The 27262-nt window shown below is 41.4% G+C and overlaps 2 protein-coding genes across 8 annotated transcripts in view; one reads left to right on the top strand and one right to left on the bottom strand.

The window, feature by feature from the left end:
- Window positions 1-27262, top strand: part of LOC144500199 (histone-lysine N-methyltransferase NSD2-like) — a 108144-nt gene that overhangs the window by 61836 nt on the left and 19046 nt on the right. For 6 of the 7 annotated variants that reach the window (XM_078222908.1, XM_078222899.1, XM_078222916.1 and 3 more), the window contains exons 12-18: window positions 1360-1483; window positions 5576-5776; window positions 8642-8824; window positions 10895-11051; window positions 21250-21455; window positions 25049-25161; window positions 26718-26987. In XM_078222908.1, coding sequence (XP_078079034.1) covers window positions 1360-1483; window positions 5576-5776; window positions 8642-8824; window positions 10895-11051; window positions 21250-21455; window positions 25049-25161; window positions 26718-26987 — 1254 coding nt within the window. The remainder of the gene's footprint in view (window positions 1-1359; window positions 1484-5575; window positions 5777-8641; window positions 8825-10894; window positions 11052-21249; window positions 21456-25048; window positions 25162-26717; window positions 26988-27262) is intronic. The other variant, XM_078222923.1, reaches the window with a different exon arrangement.
- The window catches only part of LOC144500271 (uncharacterized), a 116512-nt gene continuing 105050 nt past the window's right edge, over window positions 15801-27262 (bottom strand). The window contains exon 11 of the mRNA XM_078222952.1: window positions 15801-16698. The gene's annotated coding sequence lies outside the window, so the exon portion shown is untranslated. The remainder of the gene's footprint in view (window positions 16699-27262) is intronic.

Raw genomic sequence — 27262 nt, 5'->3', positions numbered from 1 at the left:
GCGTTTTAGTTTTTTTATATATATAAAGTAGTAATATGGGTACCTTCACTCACGTGATGATCTAATATCTGAGGAGTTTGAAGATACTTCACCGTGTGGTCTTTGCAGAATTAAAGTAAATCATCTTACAATTTCTGTATGTTCACATACTATTGGTGGTTTGTCAGTAGTTTATGAAATTAATGTGGATTGAACACATCACTACTTTTTAATGGCTTAAAGGTTCATTTTCTCCCACATAAAATTGAATGAAGAGTGGAGACCAACTCACTTCAACCATGGAGCAGAAACTATCTAACATGTTGGACTTCATTGTTAAGCATCATATTTCACACAAGTAATCTCCACTGTGTTGGCTGGTTTTATGCACGTTGCACTGAACGATATATACAAAGAAACCATGTTAAATAATCTTTACATATTTATCATGCTTATAGTTCACACTTGACTACATAGATACTTGGTTAGGTAGGGGCTAACTGTGTCTGTGTCGTAGATACTAAAATACCTCCCATTTCTGAAGCGGATCTTTTAACAGAATCACCTATTGTATGTGAAGGACAATAAAAAGTGAAAGAGCTTGCTTCCCTTTTTCGGTGTACTATGTTACTGTACTCCTTGCTTAAGGTTAATCCCCACAAATCAAGTTTTCAATCTTTTGTATAAACATCTAGTCTAAGGTTTTGGCTCTTTAGCTTTCGGTTTATCCATTTGTTAAGCCTGTGTGACGTGTGTTTAGCATCTGTAGGACATTATTTTAAAAAGAAAACTGAACATGAATTAACAGCAAAGTTTCAATAAGTTTCTTGGCTTTTTTAAAAAATGAGAGGGCAATGGATTCCTTGCTGGTCTCCTTGCTTATCCTCTTCTGCCTTGTCTTCTCTTGTCAAAAAGAACTCAAGATTGCCACGTGGGGTTACTGTATTTGGGCACGGGAAGGGGGCAGTATGTGGTACTGGCTGAGTCTCTTAAGGGGACAGGCGTCCCTAGTGAGTTTCCTGTTGGTATGCTGACCTCACCCAAGGTATGTGGAGGACAACTTCATTTGAAGAATGAGGAATACTGCACCTAAAGGTGAGTAATCTGTCTTTCTTCTTGGTATACCTAATTTTTTAAAATTTAAGTGATTTTTGCAGTTGAGATACAGTAGAGAGAAAGTGATCTTTTTATTCCTCAGATGACAGTTATGTAGGGTTATATACAAGCTTTTAAATAATTTAGGAACAGCATACACACTTCAGTCAAAACTAAACTTGAATTGCACATCTTTTGCAAGCATGAAGGTGTCTTTAAAATTTGATTTTGGACAGTTTGCTAACTTTTCCACAAACTGACGCATGATTTTTCTTTTGTTTATAGATATGTGAGAATTCTGGTGAACTGCTCCTTTGTGAAGGACAGTGTTGTGGGGCGTTCCACTTGGCTTGCCTTGGGCTGTCTAAACTACCTCAAGGCAAATTTATGTGCAGAGAATGCACATCAGGTAACGTATTTTTATTTTTTTACTGTCAAAGTCAGCTCCCTCTTGAAATGAATTGAGTTGTAAGCAACATTCTCTTAAGATTTAAAACCTAAATTCATGTAGCTCAAATCAAATTTGGATTGTTTTAATTGTCTGCTTGAAATGCAAAACAATTACGTGTCCTGAAATTATCAGCTGGCTTTGTTTGGAAAAAGATTAGTATGCTGTTTGACAGAAATTTGAGCTTCATGGAAAAGTCAAACCTCAGATCTTTTAATATACAACTGTTAACAGTTCATTCGTCAAAATATTCAACAAATGGTTCTGAGCTTTGTAAATACATAGTGCACATAAAGAAAGTTAAACAAAGTGTTGAAAAATGTTTCCGTACTGCATAATTGCCACCTTGGTTTCATTCTTTATTTAAAACATCCTTCACACTAAATTTACTTTGCCAAGATCGTGTTTAATTCAACACAAACTAGTGTTTCTTCTTAAAAGAAAATAATTAGCTAAACAGAGTAAAATAAAGCAACACGATAATGTAACCACTGAATGGATTTCAGAACTGGGTAGTATTTAGCACAAAGTGACTAATTTGAGAATGACTCATCTTGTACATTACTTATATTGCTTGAATTTTACCACAGCCAGAATTAAATCTTGTTTTTCTTACCTTCACACTGAACACACGATCTATAAAACGATATGAGATTCCATTATGTCACATCCTTTTGTACACCTGCTCTGCTTTTCCAAACTTACAATCATTTGACTCATTTTGCATTTGCTTGGTGCTTTGCAATGCCAGATTTGAGTGGGCGAATAAAGGCAAAATTAGGTAAACGTATGTTTGTAGATGTCACCTGCACCTTTCGCATGTCAAACAGATTATTTTGTGTTGTGCATGTGAAACACACAGGACAATTACTGTTTCAGGCGTGATTCTTCATTACCTGCTGTTTTTATTTCAGATTTTCTTCCAACAGTGGGGTTTTTTAAAAACTTCTCCTAATCTGTAGGGGTAGAAGCTCATCCAGTCTTTGAAGAAGTCATGCAGAACAGAAAATGACTGAGATTGTAATGTCTTTCACCCAAGATGCCAAACAGCTACTGAAACTGCGTTCTTCTCATACATAAGCTACTTCAAAATTTCCAGTATAATTTAAATTTTCTTTGTAGCCAAAGGTCCCAGATAAACTGCATGTACTGTGGTCCAGTTTGGATAAATTGAAAGAATTGTGGCCAAATGTGTCCAGTACCATGACCTATATGTCCCAAATCATCTAGATATTGGAGGAGGTAGAAAAATCCTGCTATTGCAATGCATTTGTGTTGGGTAGCATGATTGGTTGCGAGAGGTTACACTTGTTTTAAATGGAGTTTGTCCAATATTCTGTTGCATGTCTCACATTATTTCACCGTCCTCCAATTCCATTCCTGTTTTGATTACAAAGGGTTCTTTTACATCCATCCCCCTTAAACTTTTTTTGTTGAATTCAGCTTATTCACTTTGGTACATTTCCAGTTGTTAGAAGAGCAGCATAGTAATAGCTCTGACAATTCCAATAACATGCTAAGTTACCCAGACCTGAGCTCCCATGATATGAATTCAGCTGTATTCTATGCTTCATAATCCAGTTAAATGAGCAGTTTATTTTCTTGTCCATAAATTAATAATATGGTATGAATGGAACAGTACAGGAGTGCCCATGTATCAGTCTGCACTTCATTGGTAAAGGATAATCTCAAATCCAAAACAATAGAATCACTCAAACCACAGATGTAAATGGTATATCTAGCACATCTCCCTAATTATATTGTGACCTGTGCTCCCCATGGTCTAATCTTAGCAAGTTTGTATTTTTTTTTTGGATGTGAGCATTGCTGGTAAGTCGAGCATTTATTGTGAACTTATAGCTGCTCTGAAGCAGGTAGCGGCTAGCTCTTTTGAACTGCTGTAGTCCATCTGGTGTAGATACTCCCATGTTGTTAGCGAGGGAGTTCCAGAATTTTGACTGAGTTTCAGTGTTGGGATCAACGATTAAAGTTCAAGTCAGGCTCGTGTGTGGCTTAGAATTTGAAGGTGGTTGTGTAGAATCATTGGATCCCTACAGTGCAGAAGGAGGCCATTCGGCCGATCAAGTATGCACCCACCTCCCGCCCTATCCTCGTAACTTCACGCATTTGCCACGTTGATTCCCCCGAACCTACACCTCTTAGAGTCATAAAGTCCTTACAGTGCAGAAGAGGGCCATTTGACCCATCGAGTCTGCACCGACCACAATCCCACCCAAACCCTATTCCTGTAATGCCACATATTTACCCTGCTAATCCGCTGACACTAGGGTCAATTTAGCATAGCCGATCAACCTAACCCACACATCTTTGGACTGTGGGAGGAAACCAGAACACCCAGAAGAAATCCACATAGACACGGGGAGAATGTGCAAACTCCATACAGACAGTGACCCGAGGCCAGAATTGAGCCCGGGTCCCTGGCGCTGTGAGGCAGTAGTGCTAACCACTGTGCCACCCTGCCGTCCACATCTTGAGACACTTATGGAGAAATTTTGCGTGGCCTATCCACTTAACCTGCACATCTTTGGACTGTGGGAGGAAACCGGAGCACCCGGAGGAAACCCACGCAGACACCGGGAGAATGTCTGTGTAGAATTTGCACAATCGCCCAAGGCTGGAATCGAACCCAGGTCCCTGGCACTGAGGTAGCAATGCAAACCACTCTGCCACCATGCCACTCCTACAGTGTGTTCTCATACACCTGCTGTCCTTGTCCTTCTAGGTGGTAGAGGTTGAGAGTTTGGAAGGTGCATTCAAAACAGTCTTGACAAGTTGCTGTAGAGCATGTTGTATATGGTGCCACTGTGCACCAGTGAGCATGAATGTTTCCAAGGTTTAAAGTTTATACAAGTTTATTTATTTATTAGTCACAAGCAAGGCTTACATTAACACTGCAATGAAATTCCCCTAGTCGCCACACACCGGCACCTGTTTGGGTCAATGCACCTAACTAGCATGTCTTTCAGACTGTGGGAGGAAACCAGAGCACCCGGAGGAAATCCACGCATACACGGGGAGAATGTGCAAACTCCACACGGACAGTGACCCAAGCTGGGAATCGAACCCGGGTCCCTGGCGTTGTGAGGCAGCAATGCTAAAAGTCGTGGATGCAGTGCCAATAAGCAGGCTGTTTTGCCCTGGATGATGTTGAGTTTCTTGAATGTTGTTGGAATCACACTCATTCAGTCAAGCAAAGAGTATTTTGTCACACTCTTGACATGTCTTCTGGATGGTGCACAGCCCCTGACCTGCTGCTGTAGCCACAGCATTTATATGGTTGATCCAGTTCAGTTGCTAGTTAACCCCAGGATGTTGGTGGATTATTTATTAATGGTAATGTCTTGAATGTCAGGGAGATAAATTCTCTCTCGCTGGAGTTATCTTTGTCTAGCGTTGTGTAAATGTTGCCTGCCACTTATCAGCCCAAGCCTAAATGTTGTACAGGTCTTGCTACGTGTGGCCACCAAATTGCTTCAATATTTAAGGAGTAACCAATTGGTCTCTGGGTGGTGATTGGGGAAGGAGAACAGACATGCTATTGAAGTAGTGGCTGGTGGTAGCCCTTGGTTGGAGCAGATTAAAATACAGTAGACTTGCCTGAAAGGATAATCTGTCTAAAGTAAGATTTTTATGCAGCTGTGCAACCATTTCCTCCAGTCATTGTTGCACAGAGATAATGCTTTGAATTATAGGTTGAATAAATAGTTGCATTTCTAACAATGTTATCTGGCAGATCTTAAAATGAGTAATTTTACAGTTGATGTTTCGCAAATTCTGAAGATATTTTTACACGTCATAATGACCAAACACCCAACCTCTGCAAAAGCTGCAAAAACCCATGATTTAATGCATGCATTGTTTATAAGGACAATTAAAGTTAAAGTTTATTAGTCACAAGTAAGGCTTACATTAACACTGCAATGAAGTTACTGTGAAATTCCCCGAGTGTTTTAACTTACTGTATTCATGGAACCTTTTTTAAGAAAATCAAATTTATGGATTGTGTTTTTTCTTTTTGTTTATTTTGTGCAGGTGTTCACACATGTTTTGTGTGTAAGAAGCATGGGTCTGATGTTAAACGTTGTAATGTTCCTCTGTGTGGCAAGTTCTACCACGAGGACTGTGTGAGAAAGTACCCCCCAACTGTGTTTGAGAACAAGAGGTTTCGATGCCCACTGCACACTTGTATAAGTTGCCATGCCACAAACCCTTCGAACCCCAGGGCAACAAAAGGTGCAAAATCCCTCTGCGAGATTAGAGATTATTAAAATTGTGTGAATAATTTATTTGACAGGATTTAAATTTTAAATGGGCCTTAAATGTAATTATATGATTTTGAATTAAATTGATATGGTTGTCTAATTGTAATAGATTAATAACATGAAAGTTAATTAAAGTAAGTTCTTTGACTGCACTTTCAAACCTTGCTTTTAAAATCAATAAAAAGTGTTTTAAGGATTTATCTTGGGATTTGAGAAAAACCCTGCAGCAGGTGATAGACTTGTCCTTAACATTTGAAAGGCACAAAATGGGTAGGGTGGGGTAGGATAGTGGTAAGTTTCCGGAAGTGGATTAGAATTGATTTAAGAGTGCTTTAGGGATACATATTAGGATTTACATTTACCTACCTTGGGTTATTAATTATGTAGTACAAACTATTGAAGGGGCCACTGAGGCAAACAAGGTGGGCACATTCAGGAAAGAATTTGAATAGTTATTTGGTAGGGAAAGTGATGAAGAATAAGAGGAAAAAATAGTGTTTGTTATTTCCAACTTTGTGACCATCTAGATATATCATAATGGTCTTTTCTCATCCTGTAATTTGCTATATTCCTAGATTTGGATGCATTCATATACTGTCACATATGCAAATATATCGACTTGTTTCCCAATTGTAATTTAGATATGGAGTAGCTGGGAAGGATAGGAACGGTATGTAATGCAGAAAAGCAGTAAATAAGGTAAAATTTAAGGTGACTTTTGAATGTGTGAGGAGTTGTGACAAAATTAGGAGGAAATTTCTAGAACGTGAGAGTTAAAAGGCTCTGCCATTTTGTTTCTTAATTCTTTCATGGAATATGGGTGTTGCAGACAAGACCAGCATTTGTTGATCATCCCTAATTGCCCTTCAACTGAGTGCCTTGCCTAGCTATTTCAGTACTGTGGCTCTGAAGTCATGCATAGGCCAGCCCAGGTAAGGATGGCAGATTTGCTTCCCTGCAGGGCATCAGTGAATCAGATGGATTCTTAAAATAGTTGATGATATTTGTCATGATTAGCTTTATGTTCCAGATTTATCAATTCATCGAATCCCGACAGTGCAGAAGGAGGCCATTCGGCCCATCGAGTCTGCACCGACAACAATCCACCCCAGGCCCGATCCCCACAAATTTATGCCACTAATCCCTCAAACCTACACATTCCCCGACACTAAGGGGCAATTTAGCATGGCCAATGGCACATCTTTGGACTGTGGGAGGAAACCAGAGCACCCGGAGGAAACCCAGCAGACACGGGGAGAATGTGCAAACTCTACACAGACAGTGACCCAAGCCGGGAATCAAACCCAGGTCCCTGGAGCTGTGAGGCAGCAGTACTAACCACTGTGCCACCGTGCCGATTTAAATTCCACCAACTGCCATGTGGGACTTGAACCCATGTTCCCAAGGCTTGGGCCTCTGGCCCCATCACATTTTCACAATCCCCCATAAATAATAGACTTATTCATTTTTGGGACATATGTATCGCTGGCTAGCCAGCATTTATTGCCCATCCTCAGTTACCTCAGGGCAGTTGAGAGTCAGCCCCATTGCTGAAAGACTAGAAAGAGAGGAAATTCTTAGACTTAATTAGAAAAGTTGAATGTGTAAAGTTGCAAAACAACCAATGACATGAGGCTAACAATTTTAGAAATCAATGAGCCAAGGATCAGAGAGGATTGGGGTGAAAAATGGAAGATGGTGTCTCCATAGGGTGGCGTGTCACTGGCCTCAAGTGGGTATTGGATAAGTTGAGTCTGGCAGTGTTTCAAATTTTGAAGTGGGAGTCCTTGTGATGAATTAAGTGTGGAATTTTGTGCTGAGTTGTATCAAACAGTATGGCATCAAGGAGCCCTCGCAAAGAGTTAATGGGAAGAAGGGGGAAAGCTCTCCCCTGGTTGGAGTCTTACCTGGCACAAAAGAAGATGGTTGTGTTATTTGGAGGTCAGTCATCTCAACTCCAGGACACCACTGCAAGAGTTCCTCATGTAGATTTGTAATTCTGAAAATTTACAAGTCTTAAAGCTGCATTCTCCATAACTCCTTAAATAATTTCAAAAAAAAATTTATAAACCAGACTAAATGCAGTCAAAACCTGGTTAAATTAGAGAAAAGCTATTTCTGTCTCCAAGGCTACTGTACAATGTTTTTGCACTGACCTAACTTGAGTCTATATTCGCATTGCGTTTGTGTCATTACACTGTACGATGAATCGGATGATAGAAGCGGTTTACTAATTTCATGACCAAAATGTTTATCACACTTAAACCTTTCAATGGGGGAATTCACTTAAATACCAAATCTAAGAATCACTTACAAGGTCAGGCTGCTTCATGACTGCGTGGTTGTTCTTTGCTCAGACTTCTTCCACACAGATGATTCAAAAACCTGTAACTTTCTAATTTTGTGCGTTTTCCCCAAAAACATTTATCTGCTACATAAATCACATCTTTTAGAAGTGGACTTTTCAGGAAACTTCTGTGATGTAAAGCAAAAGTTAAAACTAAATACCTTTTGGTATTTGTAATGTATTGAAATTAATGATCCTGAAATCAAATTAAGTTTCAGTGAGTGTTTAGATATATTTGAAAGACTAAAATATTCAATACAAATGCTTGAAATTCCAGCAAAAACAGGATTTCTCAGGAACATTCAAATGTAGTTTTCATGGAAAGAGGAGGTTTTTGTTGGAGTGGGATGCCAGTATTTTTAAGTAAAATCTTTGATTTGAATCTGCTTTAAAATATTTCTATATGAGCGTAGTGAAAATTGAGAGAGGTGGGGCTTTAAGAAAATGACGACTTTATTTAAAGGTTTAACACTCAATTCTCTCTGTTAGCAGGGCGAATGATGCGCTGCGTCCGCTGTCCTGTGGCTTATCATGGTGGGGAGACCTGTATTGCAGCAGGATCTGTAATACTGACAGCCAACAGTATCATCTGTAGCAACCATTTTGCTCCAAAAAAGGGGCACAGGCATCATGCTCATGTCAATGTTAGCTGGTGCTTCGTGTGTTCAAGAGGTTGGTTTGAGATTTTTTTACCGAACAATTTTAGCTCTTGAATAATTAGCTTTTCAAACTGATCTTCCCCTGTGACCTTCATATACAGATGAGATGTTCCTGAAATGAGCTGATGCACGTATACCTCTATCTAAGATCATGACGCACGCATACATAGGACACTTTTTTCCTTTCATTTCACAGGATCCAGCTGTCATAATCTCTCATCCCACTGTTGTTTCTACCCTCTATGTAAAAAAAAACTCGTACATCTCCTTTTGAACCTTGCCCCTTGCACCTTAGATCTATGCCCCCTAGTAATTGACTCTTCCACCCTGGGAAAAGGCTTCTGATTATCCAATCTGTCCATGCCCCTCATAATCTTGTAGACTTCTACCAGGTCGCTCCTCAACCTCCGTCATTCCAGTGCGAACATACCAAGTTTCTCTAACCTCTCCTCAAAGCTAATGCCCTCCATACCAGGCAACATCATGGTAAATCTTTACTGTATCCTCTCCAAAGCCTCCAGATCCTTCTCATAGTGTGGCAACCAGAATTGACCACTATATTCCAAGTGCAGCCCAACTAAGGTTCTCTTAAGCTGCAAGATGACTTGCCAGTTTTTAAGCTCAATGCCACGGCCGATGAAGGCAAGCATGCTTGTACGCCTTCTTAACTACCTTCTCCACCTGTGTTGCCACTTCCAGTGACCTGTGTACCGATACACCCAGATCCCTCTGCCTATTGATATTCTTAAGGGTTCTGTCATTTGCTCTATATTTCCTACCTGTATTAAGCCTTCCAAAATGCATTGCCTCACATTTGTCCGGATTAAACTCCATCTGCCATCTCTCCGCCCAAGCCTCCAACCAATCTATATCCTGCTGTATCCTCTGACGGTCCTCATTGCTATCCACAAATCCACCAACCTTTGGGTCATCCGCAAGCTTACTAATCAAACGAGTTACATTTTCCTCCAATATATTACAAACAGCAAAGGTCCCAGTACTGTGTTAAGTCTTTGTGTTGCTGAGATCATCACGATTGTGTTCTAGGCAGCGCCCTTTAATTGTTAATTGAAGCAGATTGGCCGGAGCGTCTGTTACAGAGGAAGTCGATTTTTCTGGGTCACAGCCCCATTTGGACTCGGGCTTTAGCAGGGACAATGGGATATTGTGGATGCAAGTGCGACATTGTTCAGCTCAAGAGATTTTATTTCTGTTTCTCATATTCCGAATTGTGAAAATGCATCTTAAAAACCCAAATTCTTGCAGCATTGAAGTTGTAGCCCCCGGCTACAACTTCAATGCTGCAAGAATTGTAGCCGAATCATTCCCCTATTCAACTTTTATTGCTGCTTGTTTAAGTGTGATGTATTGCACAGTTGGTCTTATTCACTCAGGTTGTCTGCTTCCATTAATTCAAGCATGCATTGCTCAAGGTAGTATTTATGTCCTGTAAAATTTTCAGTTCTTCCTTGATATTTTTACAAGCAAATCAACTCCAGATGCTATTATTCAGACTCTTGTTTTTTGGCATTTTTTTCCGACTGTTAACAGCAAATGCCTTCAAACCACAACTAAAATTAATATATTTATTGATTTAGACAGAAGCAGAAAAACAATGCCACAACGAATGGCACAATGTGCATTGCATCACATTTACAGCACACCATTGATACATGAATGAGTAGTGGATACTGTCAGGCTGGGTGCAATGGAGTGTTATCATTGGCATTCTGCGCAATGTGCAGATGGATATCAGTGGCCATCTTGCATTGGCAAGAGGCATGAACAGTTTTGTTGTATTTCTTAAGTGCCATCTATGAGCATCTTTGAGTTAATGTTTTATCAAATATGTAAGTGCGTGTTTTAAAAAGAAGTCCTGATAATTTTTTATTTAGTTGAAAAATAATAATTGCGTGACTGCTGATTTCCTGTTTAAAGTTTTCCGATATCACTCCCAAATAAAGTGCCCCATTGCACCTGAGGTGAGTTTCAAAATGAAGTGGTAAATATTGTTTCTTTTAAACATGATGTAAATTTCTATAAATGTTGCTTCCCTCCGTTAAGTCTGGCTCATTTTCTACAGGGGGAAGCCTTTTGTGTTGCGAGTCCTGTCCTGCAGCATTTCACCCAGAATGCTTGAGCATTGATATGCCAGAGGGGAGCTGGTATTGCAATGACTGCAAAGCAGGCAAGAAGCCACGCTACAAAGACATTATCTGGGTTAAACTGGGCAGCTACAGGTCAGTACAAACAAAACTTTTACTGTTTTTTTCACAAGTTTTATTAAATATATTTTTCACTTTGAGAATGTATGGCATGATTGATAGTATTTTAAAGCTGGAAATGGACTTGAAATCCAAGATTGTTCTGTAAAAGTTAAATAGTGCAAATTAGTTGCTATTTCATTTGGATATATCCTTGGAAGTGCATTCCTGTGAATTGTTTAGCAGAGCGATTGGGTATAGAAATTTCTGGCGGGCTGCTAAGCAGATAGAATTACAGAGGGGAAGATAGCCCGTTGAGTCCTGGCATTCGCCCCATTTCAAATCCTGAAAATCAGGATATATTCCATATCCTGGAGATTCCATTGACCAAAAACTGAACTGGGCTAACCATATAAATACTGTGGTGACAAGCAGGTCAGACGCTATGAATCCTCTGCAAGATGTACTGCAGGAACTCACCAAGACTCCCTGGGCAGCTCCTTCAAAACCCACAATGACAACCATTTGGAAGGGCAAAGGCAGCAGACACATGGGAACACCACCATCTGGAAGTTCTCCTCCAAGCCACACACCATCCTAAATTGAAAATATATAACCTTTCCTTCACTGTCGCTGGGTCAATATCCTGGAACTCCCTCCCTCTCAGCAGTGTGAGTGCACTTACACTACATGGACTGCAGTGGTCCACTACCTTCTCAAGGGCTTTGGGGATGGATAATAAAATCTGGCTTAACCAGTGACAACCCACATCTTAAGAAAGAAAAAAAAATGCAAGAAATGACAGACATTTGATGCATTTGCTTTGTGGCATTGAATCCACAGTGAGATTGGGGTATTGAAGTGGAACCTTGTTTTATTCATTTTATGGGACATGAGCATCACTGGCTGGGCCAGTATTTATTGCCCATCCCTAACTTCTCTCTAATTCAAAGGGCATTTGAGCATCAACCACATTACTGTGGATCTGGAGTCACATGTCGGTCAGGTAAGGATGACAGATTTCCTTCCCTGCAGGGCATTAGTGAACCAGATGGGTTTTTATGACAATTGACAATGGTTTCATGGTCACATTAGATTTTTAGTTTCAGATTTTTTTTAATCTTTACCCATTTTCCGAGGGTGGAAATGGCTGCTACGAGAGGACACGGGTTTAAGGTGCTGGGGGGTAGGTACAGGGGAAATGTTAGAACATAAGAACATAAGAAATAGGAGCAGGAGTAGGCCATCTGGCCCTTCGAGTCTGCCCCGCCATTCAACAAGATCATGGCTGATCTGAAGCGAATCAGTTCCACTTACCCGCCTGCTCCCCAAGGGGGAAGTTTTTCACACAGAGGGTGGTGGGCGAGTGGAATCGGCTGCCGTCAGTGGTGGCGGAGGCAAACTCAATAGGGTCTTTTAAGAGACTCCTGGATGAGTACATGGGACTTAATAAGATGGAGGGTTGTAGGTAGGCCTAAAAGGTAGGGATATGTTCGGCACAACTTGTGGGGCCGTAGGGCCTGTTTTGTGCTTTAGTTTTTCTGTGTTTCTATGAATTCAACTTTCACTATCTGCCATGGCAGGATTTGAACCCAAGTCCCCAGATCTTGCCCTGGGTCTCTTGGTTACTAGTCCATGACAATACCACTGCCTCCCCACTGCCAAACCCCATTAGGGCAACTGTTATTGCAGCCAGAGTGAACAGTTTTTAATAAAGTCCAAAATCTGTGGTGCCACTGGGAAATTTTTTGTGAGCCCTGTTTGTAACTAAGCAGCGAGTAGATCCGTAACTTGGAGCCATACTTTATAAAGTTCATTTATTAGTCACAATAGTCTTAACATTGCAATGAAGTTACTGTGAAAATCCCCTAGTTGCCACACTCCGGCGCCTGTTTGGGTACACGGAGGGAGAATTTGGCATGGCCAATTCACCTAACCTGCACATCTTTTGGAGTGTGGGAGGAAACCAGAGCACCCGGAGGAAACCCACACAGACACGGGGAGAATGTGCAAACTCCACACAGTGACCCAAGCCGGGAATAGAACCCGGGTCCCTGGTCCTGTGAGGCAGCAGTGCTAAGCACTGTGCCACCGTGCCGCCGCCTTCCAGATTGGTAGAACTAGCAGGGTTTCTAACCGTGGAGTATTGCCCTGTTCTGTTGCATGATAATCTTGCTTGACAGAGGAATAGCCCTTTAAATTGTGGCCAGAAAGGAGGAGGTATAAAAGTCAGAAGAAATTAGCAATAACCAAAGTCAAAGGAGGATCTACAGTTTTAGATTTCCTGAGGAGGAGGAGTTGAGGAGGAGTTGCTGTAAGAGGCTGTGATTGTAGCATATTGGGAATGTACATAGGTAAGCATGTTTTCAGTCAGGAAAGAAAACCATAATAAAACTGTAATAAAATAGAAACAAGGAAGGTGTAGCTAAAGAAGATGTTGGAAGGTGAGGAAAGTATATCTTATCTAAAAGTGTGAATAGAGCCTCCTAATTTCTTCACATATGGGCAGAGAATTTGTAAAGATTTGTGTAATGATAAAAATTCTCCTACTCTCTTTGAATTCTCTCAAAATTTAAAATTATTTCTTGTTACGATATTCTCTGAATAGCCCTTTGTGATTTTTAAAAAGCTCAATTAAATCTCCCCTTCACTGTTTTATTGGCAGTAGTCTGTCTCAAGTTTTCACCATAAGCACCCTGCAGTACATGCTCTCTGGCTTTCATGAACTTCTGATAACTGGATATCCTAAACTGCAGAAAACTCTAACTGACTTAACTGTCACTTTTTACAAACTTATCTCTTTTCACTTGTACTTTTCATCTGTTTATTTTCCTTTTTCAAGGCTTTATTTACCTTTCTCTACAATATTCAACATTCTATTCTGTTGTCACAATCTATGTATATCAAAGAATGGCTACAGCATAGAAAGATCTCCCTTCAATCGTCTCTTCCCGAGGAAAAAGGTCCCAACCTCTTCTGTCTGTCTACATAATTGAAGTTCCTCACCCAAGAATCATTTCCGTGAATCTTTTCTGCACTTTCTCTGATGCCTTCACATCTTTCCTGAGGTGTAGAACCCAGAATCTGGACACCGTTCTGCGTTCCAGATCTCTGTTATGGCTAAGGCCAAGCCAAAGTGCTGTGCAAGTTTGACATTTCCTTGTTTTTGTGCTTTATGCCCCTTGGATGCTGTATGCTTTATTAACCATTCTCTCAACCTGCCCTTCTACCTTCAATAATTTGTACACACATACGGCCTCAAATTGTACCCATTATTTTATATTGCTCCTCGTATTCTTCCAAGCTGAACCAATTCGCACCTCTCTGCATTAAACTTAATCTGCAACTTGTCCACTCACTCCACCAACATGTCCGTCCTTTTGAAGTTCTACACTACCCTCCCCCTCGCTGTTTACAATCCTTCCAAGTTTTGCATTATCTGCAAATTTTGAAATCCTGCCTTGTGCACCAAGGTCGAGGTCATTAATATATTTCGGGAAAAAAAGCAAAGGTCTTAAGACAGAGTCCCTGGGAACTCCACTATAAACGTCACCCCACTCTGAAAACATCCAGTACTCTGTTCCTGTCACTTACCCAGTTTAATATCCATTATCTACTGTCCCTTTATTCTGAGTTATAACTTTGCTCACATGTCTGGTTGCATCGCTTAATTTTTGGAAGCCCATGCCCACTATATTGCCCTCGTTAGCCCTCTCTGTCCACCTCATCAATAAACTCCAGCAAGTTAGTTAAACACAGTTTGCCCATAGCAAATCCATGCTAACTTTACTTACTCAACCTATGCCCTTGCCCAAGTGACTATTAATTGTGTTCCAAATTGTTGCTTCTTGGAGCTGCTTCCTCCTCTTCTCTCTCTTCCCCCCCCCCCCCCCCCCCAAAAGGTTAAACTGACTGACGCATAGTTGCTTATGTTTCCATTTCTTGTTGTCCTTATTGACGCATATTATCTGGCACTTCCATGCGGTAAATTGCATCTGCCATCTGACTGTCCATTCTAGTCATCTGCCCTACTGAGGTATTTTGTACTGGGACATGCTGTATGCCCCAATAAGTGGACACCAATATGAGTTGTACTGTTTTGGCCTAATCCTTTGTTTTCTGTTTGTCAACTATTTGTCCAGGCATCCCTTGAAACATCTCAGCAAATCATTTCTGAAAAACACATCCCCTGCTCTCTGTTTACCAATCTAATCAGGCACTTCAGGAACCTTACTTCTGTGTCCGTTTGCTCCCAGTCCTTGGGGATAATTTTTACTTTGCACCGATTTTGGAGATGATGATTGGAGCCTTGGCTATTTTCTTGTTCCCCTGGAGTTCCTCATCAGTAAACCATCTGGTCCCATGTGATTTGTCTATTTTAGATTGGTTAGCTTCTTTAGTGCCATTTATCTTTGATAGTAATTTTCGCTAGCTGTTTTACACACCTATGGTGGCTTTATACTGCTAATAGCCAATCTCCATGTGAAAAGATTACGCAAAAGAACTTAGATGATACATACTTCTTGCATGTCCTGTATTATAAGCTTATCTGCACATCCCAGTCGCATTTTCTCATTTTGTCTGATATTCTGTCTTAGCCTTTCTGATTTATTTTATTCCTTTGCTATGTCCGTTATACTTGATCTTACTTTCATTTTTCTGTTTTGCTCTAAGTGCTGAATGTTTTCTCAGTACACTTAACAGGATATATTTGATTTGTACCATTTCTATTTAAATGTTTTCCATTGCTCACATACAGTTCAATTTGGCATGGTTTCCTTTTTTAGGTCTAGAATTTGTTTTTCCCCATTCATGTGCCCTTTCGTCATCCTTCCGTTTCTCAAGACAAGTATCCTATCCCAGTCTGTTTTTTTGAATAATTAAAATCTGAAGCACTATTGTTAATACTTACCTCTCTAAGAATGAAATTCGTAGTTAATTATTTCCTTTCTACTGTTTGGCAATTTTCCACTATTTAGCAATATAATCGCAGTTGTAATTGCAATCTTTCTCTCGGCTAAATCTATAGGGATTTTCTTGCAACCACCTCTTCAGTTATTTTGTGCTCGTGTAGGATATTGTTTCCAAATAATATTTCCTGTAAATTTTATACCCAGATATATTTATTGCCAAGCAAGACCAAATTTGTCAATTCTGACAAAAAGTAATTCACCTGAAATGTTAACTCTTTGTCTCCACAGATGCTGCCTGAATTTGAGTATTTTCAGTAGTTTGTTTTTTTTATATTTAATTATTTAATCGGGTGGGAGGGGATCCTTGGGACCGCATTGTTTCGCTCTCACTTGCAGGATTGCACGTTTTTCACGCTTCCTAGAGTGACTGCTTCTTTTCAGGCCTGGGAGACAGTGAGAGTAGTATGCGGTGTTAAAGGTATAGGTGCGTCCAATGAGGTTCTTTGCTTTGGTCGGTGTGTGGGTGGAGGATTTGTCTTGTTCCTGTGTCGGTAGATGGGCCTGCACAGTCGAGCGTCCGGGTCGGGCTGCGGTTTGGTTTCAGAAGTTGGAAGATGTCCAGACCACGCTCTGTTGTGGACAGGTCGGAGGCCAGTAAGTGGATGACTTCTCTGGGGTTGCGGTCACAGGTGAGCTGTTGGCCAGGTTCACATGTTGGGGTCCTCAGGGTCACTGCCAGATCGGGCTCTTCCTTCGGAAGATCTCTAGACCTGCAAGTAAATTTAAAAGAGCAGTGTTAGTGATTTTTAGGCAGTGGGAGTTGATTTCTAGGAGTATGGGGTGATTGTAAAAAGGGGGAGTAGAGGGAATGCTTGGGGCCTGCAGGAGGTCGCAGCTCTCTGTGTCAGAGGGGTTGGGGGCTGATGGAGTTGAGACTCCAGCTCCAGACTTGCTGGTCTGGCCATCGGGGTTGGTGGGATTTTGTGGGGGGTGCAGCCTCAGGGATGCAGGTCTGATTGTTGGAGACTGGCAGAGTGAAGGCCTCGGCTTCGGCGGCACTTTCCTGGTCACTGGGGGCTGGAGGCCCTGACTTCTAGGGCATTTTCCTCGCCTTTGGGAGCCGATATAGGGAAAGCCCTGGCTCTGGAACTGCAGGTCCCAAGTGGTCGGCTGGTCTGGGTCAGCTTCAGGTTGGGTGTCTTCAGGGTCTGAAGGATGGCCAAATCTGTAAGAAACAAAACATCCCATGGCCTGTTCATTGTGGCCAGGGACTTGAATCAAGCCAAGCTCGAGCATCCGACCATCCATATCACCAACACATCTCCTGTTCCACCAGAGGCCCAAACATCCGAGACCACTGCTTCACAAATATCAAACATGCCTACTGATCTATCGCCCACCCACACTTTGGCAAATCAGACCACAAGGCTGTGCTCCTCCTCCTGACTTTCAAGCAAAAACTGGAACGGGACAATCCTTTCAAGAAAGTCGTGCATTGTTGGTCTGAGAAATCGGATAATCTCCTACGGGACTGCTTAGAATCACGAAACTGGTCAATATTTTAAAACTCTGCGACTTGCCTGAACGAGTACACTACAGTAACTGACTTCATTAATAAGTGTGTAGAAGACTGTGTGCCAAAGAAGCAAATTTGTATTTTTCCCAACCTGAAACCATGGATGAACAATGATATCCACTGCATGCTGAATTCTAGATCTGAGGCGTTCAAGTCAGGCAACCCTGACCTGTACAAGAAATGATGTGGAGATGTCGGCGTTGGACTGGGGTAAACACAGTAAGAAGTCTTACAACACCAGGTTAAAGTCCAACGGGTTTATTTGGTAGCAAAAGCCACTAGCTTTCGGAACAGGCTGTCCCTTCGTCAGGTGGGTGGGAGTTCTGATCATAAACAGGGCACAAAGACACAAACTCAGTTTACATGAATAATGATGGGAAGGTGAGTCTTTCCAGCTAATCAAGTCTTAAAGGTACAGACAATGTGAGTGGAGGGAGCATTAAGCACAGGTTAAAGAGATGTGTATTGTCTCCAGACAGGACAGCTCGTGAGATTTTGCACATCCAGGCAGGTTGTGGGGGTTACAGATAGTGTGACATGAACCCAATATCCCAGTTGAGGCCGGTTGAAGCTACGACATCTCCTCCGGAGCCTTCAACATGTCATTGATGAAGACAAACATCTCGCCAAGGCCATCCCCACACCCCCACTTCTTGCCTTCAAACAACCGCACAACCTCAAACAGACCATTGTCCGCAGCAAACTACCCAGCCTTCAGGAGAACAGTGACCACGGCACCACACCAACCTTGCCACAGCAACCTCTGCAAGACATGCCGGATCATCGACATGGATGCCATCATCTCACACGAGAACACTAGGTACAGGGTACATGCTCTTGCAACTCGGCCAACGTTGTCTACCTGTTACGCTGCAGGAAAGGATGTCCCGAGGCATGGTACATTGGGGAAACCATGCAGACTCTATACAAGAAAGCCAGATATGATCTACGGAGATCCATCAAAAGACAGTACCGGACCAAGCTAGAGTCCCAGGCGAGCCACACGGACTGCTGCCAACTATGGCAAGGTCTGCAAGACATTACAGGCTACAAGGTGAAGGCATGTAAAATCACTGGCTCCAATGCACCCCTCCCCAATGAGCTCAATGCATTCTACGCCCGTTTTGAACAAGAGGTCAGTGAGACCACATCCTCCACCCTGGAAACCTTGGACAAACCTTTATCCAAGGTCATCATTGCAGATGTCAGAGCAGCCTTCTCAGAAGGTAAACCCGCGGAAAGCGACTGGCCCAGATGGGGTACCTGGATGAACATTCAGATCCTGTGTGGACCCGCTGGTGGGGGTATTTGCAGACATCTTCAACCTCTCTTTACACCAATCTGAGGTCCCTTTCTGCTTCAAGAAGACGACCATCATCCCGGTACCAAAGGAAAGCCAGGCAGCATGCCTTAATGACTACCGTCCAATGGTTCTAATATCCACCATTATGAAGTGCTTCGAAAGATTAGTCATGGCCCAAATCAATTCCGGCTTCCCAGATTGCCTGGATCCACTACGGTTTGCCTACCGCCGCAACAGGTCCACAGCAGAAGCCATCTCCCTGGCCTTGCACTCAACCCTGGAACACCTAGATAACAGAAACACCTATGTCATACTCCTATTTATTGACTACAGTTCAGCCTTCAACACCTTTATTCCTATGAAACTCCTCTCCAAACTCCGTGGCCTGGGGCTCAGCTCCTCCCTCTGTGACTGAATCCTGAACTTCCTAATCCACAGACCGCAATCCGTAAGGATAGGCAACAACACCACCTCCACGATCATCCTCAACACCGGTGGCCCAGAAGGTTGTGTCCTCGGCCCCCGACTATGCTCTTTATGCACCTATGAGTGTGGCCAAATTCCCCTCCAACTCAATTTTCAAGTTTGCTGATGACAGCACCGTAGTGGGTCGGATCTCAAGCAATGACGAGATGGAGTACAGAAAAGAGAGAATCTGGTGAACTGGTGCGACGACAATAATCTCTCCCTCAATGTCAATAAAACAAACGAGATAGTCATCGACTTTAAGAAGCATAATAGAGGACAGGCCCCTGTCTACATCAATGGGGGCGAAGTAGAAATGGTCGAGAGCTTCATGTTTTTAGGTGTTCAGATCACCAGATGTCCTGGTCCCTCCATGCCGACGATATCGTTAAGAACAAAGAACAATACAGCACAGGAACAGGCCCTTCGGCCCTCCAAGCCCGCGCCGCTCCCCGGTCCAGGATTGAATCCTGAATCCAGGATCCCCGCCCAATTTTCCAGCCTATCTACATACCAATATCCTATCCACCGAGCTGTCCCTCACAGCTACGATGCTTTGTTCATTACAACCTATTAACTCACCCCCACCCCCCTATTCCAGACCATGTGATCCCCAGGGAGAGGCGAAAACCCAGAGTGAAAAACCCCAGGGCCAATATGGGGGAAAAAAAAAAATCTGGGAAATTCCTCTCCGACCCCCTGAGGCGATCGAAACGAGTCCAGGAGATCACAATGGCCCTGATCGGAAAATGCTTCCCAACCCTAGTCATTTCCACTTCCATGAACACCATATGAATTCCCTGCCCCCGAGACAGGTTCCCAACTATCCGCAGTCTCGCTCTGTACTGGCACCAGCAAGATGATCATAGAATGAAGCCTTGAAACGAGAAACAAGGAACAATTAGCCCGCGCCGCTCCCTGGTCCAAACTAGACCACTCTTTTGTATCCCTCCATTCCCACTCCGGTCAGAAAGCCCACCAACGCCTCTACTTTCTCAGAAGACTAAGGAAATTTGGCATGTCAGCTACGACTCTCGTCAACCTTTACAGATGCGCCATAGAAAGCATTCTTTCTGGTTGTATCACAGCTTGGTATGGTGCCTGCTTTGGCCAAGACTGAAGAAACTACAATGGTCGTGAACAAAGCCCAGTCCATCACTCAAACTAGCCTCCCACCCATTGACACTGTCTACACATCCAGGTGCTTCAGAAAAGCAACCAGCATAATTAAGGAACCCAAGCATCCCAGACATACTCTCTTCCACCTTCTTCTGTCAGGAAAAAGATAGAAAAGTCTGAGGACTGGTACCAACTGACTCGAGAACAGCTTCCCTGATGCCATCAGACTTTTAAATGAATCTACCTCGCATTCAGTTGATCTATCTCCACACCACAACTATGACTAACGCCACATTCTGCATTCTCTCCTTTTTTATGAACGTTATGCTTTGTCATAGCGCGCAAGAAACAATACTTTTCACTGTATACTAATACATGTGACAATAAATCAAATCAAATTTCCAGTCCTGATCCAGCTGCACTCTTAATATTTTAATTTCCTATTTTAATCAATGTCCATTTCCCAGTTGATTTTTCTGGTTCTCTTGTGTTAATGTCCATAATGTTGATTTTGGTTTGCCTTCCCGTCTTTGGGTTTCTTTTTTTAACATATTTCTTTCCCTTCTGTACTTCTGTGGTATTTACACATCTAAAGTTTTTTTTTCTCTTCCGCCTATGCTTTATTAAGTTCAGCACCTCCACCTCTCATGTTGTCTCCAAGTTCTCTTCACATTTAAGCCACCTTTAATTTTGCTGGTGGTTGCTGTTTATTTTCAAAGAATTGAATAGAATATTTACAATGACATTTGAGAGCCATTGTTTTATTACTTTACTGATTGGCTGGACTGAAGTTACTTGTTGCAGTCATCTGGTTTTACTTTTGTCTTGATTTATCTGAAATCTGCTATCCAAATACAGGTGGTGGCCTGCAGAGATATGTCACCCAAGAAACGTTCCAACAAATATTCAAAATATGAAACATGAGATTGGCGAGTTTCCAGTTCACTTCTTTGGATCAAACGACTACTTTTGGACCCATCAGGCACGTGTATTTCCTTACATGGAAGGTGATAAGGGAAGCAAGGACAACAAAATCAAAAGCCTCAGCAAAGCTTTTCGAAAAGGTAACTATGAGAAAAATGAAATGCTGTAATTAATTGAAACTTTAAGCTTTTATCGTGTCCTTGAGATATAGGAGGAGGCCATTGAGCCTCTTGACTTTCTAGACCACTCCAGCCATTCCCATTCCCCACTCTATCCCTATAACACTGAAAGTTTATTTCCCTTCAGTGCCAATCCAATTTCCTTTTCATTATTACTCACTGCATAAAAGAGCTCTACCCATTTACTCCCCTCTATCTCTTGCTTTCAAAATGTGCTGTAAATCTCTGTCCCCTCGTCTTTGTACTATTGATTGTTGGAATGGCTTTCCTTTTGTCTATTTTATCTAAAGCTCTAAAGTTTATCTAAAATTATCTAAAGCTGTCATAATCTTGTACACCTCATTGAAACCTTCCCCTCAATTTCCTTTATCTCCTGGACAAACAACCACAGCTACGCCAACCCAACCTTGTAGCTAAGATCCCTCATTCCTTGAACCATTCTGTTAAATCTCCTCTGCGTCATCTCAAGGATCCTCTCTAAAGTGTTGTGACCAGAACTGGACATAATACTCTAGATAGTGGCTTAACCAGAGCTTTATAAAGGTTCAGAAATGCTTTTTGCATTTGTGCTCAAAATCTTTACTTATGAAGCCTAGTATTCCATATGCTTTGTTCAGTATGCCCTAGCACCCTCTAAGATCTATACACAGGAATCCCCAGGTCCCTACGTTCCTAACCACTCTTTAAAAGTGCCACTAGGTACTGGTACCTAAAACCTCTCTCTATTCCTTCTTCCAAAATGTATTAAGTCACACTTGTTTGTATTAAATTTCATCTGCCCATTCTGCTAACCTATATATGTCCTGTTGCATTCGATTGGTATCATCCTCACTGTCTGCCACAGCTCCAAGTTGGATATATTTGCTCTATTCCAGTATCCAAATTATTTATAAATATATCAAATGGTTATGACATCTATTTGGCAATGTCAAAAGCAGATACATATGCAAAGAAATGCAGTCTGATATAACTTAACATTAATGTGAGAAGGATGGTTGGTTGGATGGATGGTTCCGGACAAATGTGAGGTCATGCATTTTGGATGGTCCAATACAAATAGGAAATATACAGTAAATGGCAGAACCCTTAAGAATATTGACAGGCAGAGGGATCTGGGTGTACAGGTACACAGGTCACTGAAAGTGGCAACGCAGGTGGAGAGGGTAGTTAAGAAGGCATACAGCATGCTTGCCTTCATCGGCCGGGGCATTGAGTTTAAAAATTGTCAATTCGTTGCAGCTTTATAGAACCTTAGTTCGGCTGCACTTGGAATATAGTGTTCAATTCTGGTCGCCACACTACAGAAGGATGTGGAGGCTTTGGAGAGGGTACAAAAAAGGTTTACCAGGATGGAGGGCATTAGCTATGAGGAGAGGTTGGAGAAACTTGGTTCTCACTGGAACGACGGAGGTTGAGGGGTGACCTGATAGAAGTCTACAAGATTATGAGAGGCATGGACAGAATGGATAATCAGAAGCTTTTTCCCAGGGTGGAAGAGTCAATTACTAGGGGGCATAGGTTTAAGGTGCAAGGTTTAAAGGGGATGTACGAGGCAGGTTTTTTTTACACAGAGGGTGGTGGGTGCTGGAGGTAGTGGAAGTGGGTAAAATAGTGACTTTTAAGGGGCATCTTGAGAAATACATGAATAGGATGGGAATGGAGAGATATGGTCCCCGGAAGGGTAGGGGGGGGTTTTAGTTAAGTTGGGCAGCATGCTCAGTGCAGGCTTGGAGGGCCGAAGGGCCTGTTCCTATGCTGTAATTTTCTTTGTTCTTTGTATGTTATTTAGTTTGAATTTTGTGATAATTTACCATATATAAAAAAATATAAAGAAGGATAACTTCTTCCCACTTGATTTCCCTACTTGACAACTTTGGTGATCTCCCTTGTGGAGAAAAGCTGAGTCGAATCCCAAGTGCTGCTTCCCATTTGGAAGGAGAATTTGGGATGAATGCTATTGTGGGCACTGGCACTTTACGGGAGCTGGTTAAAGTGGCAGAGATTTAAGAGCAGATTAACTATTTATCATCTGGTTTGCAAAAAGCAATTACTTATGACATCAGTCAGGGAAATTATTTTTTTAAACTACTTTTTTCATAGTCTCAAACAAATTTTAATCTCAGCATGAGGGAACTCTCAAGGATGCATCAATAGATAAAGGATTTTGGTACATGTATTGCATTTGTCTGAAATACAGTTAATATTTGCTTTCATAACATGCATTGAAAACATTCTGGATACAAGTTGATCTTATGAACGGTAATTTAGAAATTAATTGGCTACATTTCTATAACTTTTACTACTTGTCTCGCATCTTTTTAATTCTTTCTGTCAACTCTTTAATCTTTCTGTTTGTCTTCCATTTTTTTCTGTGTTGTTCACTCGCTTTTTTAGACAATGGCACAATCACATCATTGTTTCCGTATTTAATTGTCTAGCTTTTTTTTCACTTTACCTTTCGGCAAGTCTTCCTTGCCTGTGTCTTAAATACTTGCCTCTCCATCTCTACGGACACTTGAGGCTCCAACTTTTTCATAACCATCGACCTTATTTATGGACTCTCCTTGGACCCAACCAAGATTCTTTTCTGGTATCAAAGTAATACTCTAAAGTCTCTTCAAAATACCTGTTGTGTGTGACAAGTTTTTAGGTGCATCTCGTGCATGAGGCTATCACTGGGTACCTTCAATACTACTTGGTATGAATACTTAAACTTTATAGGAAAGAGCACCCACTGTCACAAACCAGTCTTACTTTCATTCCACAGATAACCTGGTGACTTTGAGTTAATGAATCTTAACTTGAAGAATGTGCCAAAATGTGATTGTTGCTCAGGCTGGGACTGGGTTGATACTGTGATCGTCATCCAAATGTATCACGCTTTATTTACTAAAATGCCTGTATTTAATTATTTCTATCCAATCTGCAAAGGCTACTTTTTAAAAATGTTCTTTAATCGGAGGAGCATAGAACCTTACACAATGTCCAAGAGACCAGAATAAAAACAGAAAATGCTTGAAACACTCTGCAGGTCAGGTGGTATCTGTGGAAAGAATGTAAAGAATATATGTGATCATTTTCTATCATGCTAATTCATGATAAGGTTGTTTGACCACCAGTTCTCACTGCTCTCGAATACACCCAACTTAACTAAAAGCTATCATAAAAAAAATATTGGAAGTTTAATATACAGCAAACAGCACTGCAAGTGTTCTGGTTTGACTTTTCAAACCCAGCATCAGACTGTTTTTGGGTGAACTGGCTAGAAAAATGGATGAGCACTAACACTTATAACTCCAATAGTGAGCCCAGGAACTTTTCCAGATTGAAAGAGTGACACTGTTTTTCAAACAGCCCTGGACTTAAATATGCAAAGACCCTGATCTTATGATTTTGACCAATTGTGAATGTTCAGTGTTAAAGTCAATTTATGTTAGTGTTTGTCGTGTGCAGTTTTTTATTTGTAAGCTGCATCTTGTAGCTATAATGAAGTTGCCACTTTTTCTTTCTGGTCATAAAAATTAAGTCCACTAATTTTTTGGTTATCATTTCAGCTTTAGAAGAGGCAGCAGAACGTTTTCAGGATCTTAAAACTCAGCGGGAGACCAGAGAAGCTCAGGAAAATGAGCGGAATGGTAGAAAACCTCCACCATATAAACACATACGGGTAGGTCTGAAGTAGAACTGGTTTCATGTTTCCTCTGCTCTCTCTGGCTTGAATGCTTGAGATCTGTGAGAATATGCAGGAGGTCATGAGGTAAGTTTTGAAAGCCAGCAATGTGCATGGGGTGATTGTGAGGACTACATATTTGGCAAGAACAAGACAGGAAAGCTCAAACAAGTACTGATCATAATATCAAAATAAAGACCAGAAAATGTTAAACTTGCTGCCCACAAGAGTGGTTGGACTTGGAGGCTATTGGCAGGTGAGAGGGCAAAGGCATCCCCTACCTGATTCACAGATTCTTTGATAAGATTGTGTGAGAAGTGCTGAATGAAAATATTTCTTCAGACATTGGTTCCGTATTAGAAGAATTGGTCAGTCTTAAACTGTAGCGTTAAGGAACTGTTGATGGGAATGAGAACAGGAATTGTTGGGAATGCTAAGAATCATTAAATAGTTTGAGTATTGGAAGAGATCTGGAAATTTTATTTGAGGTCACAGAAATTTGTAAAATCAAGTGTCTCCACAAAAGTGGTTATTGGGGAGATTGTGATGTCGTGGTAGTATCACTGAACCAGTAATCTGGAGGCCCAGGCTGATGATCTGGGGACATGGGTTTGAATGCCAGCATGGCAACTGTGGAATTTGAATTCATTTAGTAAAATCTGGAATATAAAGCTAATCTCAGGAACGATGACCATAAGACTACCATCGATTGTCGTAAAACCCCATCTGGTGCACTGATTTCCTCCAGGGCAGAAACGCCGCAGTCCTTACCTGGACTCCAGATCCATAGCAATATGGCTGACTCTTCTCTGAAATGGCCTCGCAAGCCAGTCAGTCCAAAGGAAATTTGGGATAGGCAACAAATGATAGCCTACATCCCATGAAAGAATGAAGAAGAAAAAATTCTAAAACTTGAACCCTACTGCCCACTCTACTAAACACTTGCTGAAGGCCCACCTGAGGTTGACTTGCTTAGCAGAAATGAAACATTGAACCTAAAATCTTTTCAGTCACCTTTTGCTTGGCAGGTGGCCAGTGTTTTATATTGGGCTTTTTGGGGCTGATGCATTAAAAAAAATGAAAACATATTGAGTAACAGGTTCAGAATAGAATTATGCTCGTTTTTGTGGCTAGCTATTAGGGCTGTGTGGCCTAGCCATTTTCAGGATACCTGTACTGATTAACTGTTGCTCTGAAAACAGCAGTGTTCCTTTTTCTGTCTAGCAAATTGTTGGATTTGTGAGTCATTGCAAATTTTCAAATGAATTGCAGCATACAGAACAATCGTAGACATGACCCATCATTTAGTTTACCCAGTTATTTAAATAGTTCTTATCCAAACAACTTTCTCCATCCCATGACCCCACCTCCGTAAAAAGATAAGATTACACATTTTATCAGCCCAAAACACTTTTCTAAAGTATTGCATGATTTTTTTTGTTACTGTACAAATAAAAATAAAGTTTAAAATACATTAAAGTATTAATTTCAGCACTATTGATTGCCCAGTTTTAAGTTTGGAGTTTTTGAAAATGTTTATATCTTTTTAAAAGGTCAACAAACCTCACGGCAAAGCACAGATTTATACAGCTGATATATCAGAAATCTCGAGGTGCAACTGTAAGCCTACAGATGACCATCCTTGTGGCCTGGATTCGGAGTGCCTGAACAGAATGTTAATGTATGAATGTCATCCAGCTGTCTGCCCAGCTGGTGTACGGTGCCAAAACCAGTGTTTTAGCAAACGGCAGTATCCTGAATCACAGGTGGTTAAAACTGCCGGAAAGGGCTGGGGCCTCATAACAAAGACTGACATAAAAAAAGTAAGTTGTGTTGCATTTTTACTTGATTTCGTACCTTACTGAGGGAATTGAGGGAAGCTCAATGTGTGGTTGAGTAGTGTACACGTTTATCAAGAATCTGAAAAGTTTAATTCAAGACCAAGCACCTTTAGTCTGTAGCTGATGCCAGTTTAGAACATCAAGGACAGAATATATTTGTGCTTGCACAAGAATGGCTCATTCCAGCAGAACAAAAGAGCCATTATAAAAAATATTGTTTGCTATGTGATAAATGTGGAAACACTTGCAACAAGTGT

The sequence above is a fragment of the Mustelus asterias genome, chromosome 1 (genome assembly GCF_964213995.1).
Source record: "Mustelus asterias chromosome 1, sMusAst1.hap1.1, whole genome shotgun sequence".
Lineage (NCBI taxonomy): Eukaryota > Metazoa > Chordata > Chondrichthyes > Carcharhiniformes > Triakidae > Mustelus > Mustelus asterias.
The sequence above is the reverse complement of the archived record's forward strand: the minus strand, read 5'-3'. Positions and strand labels throughout refer to the sequence as shown.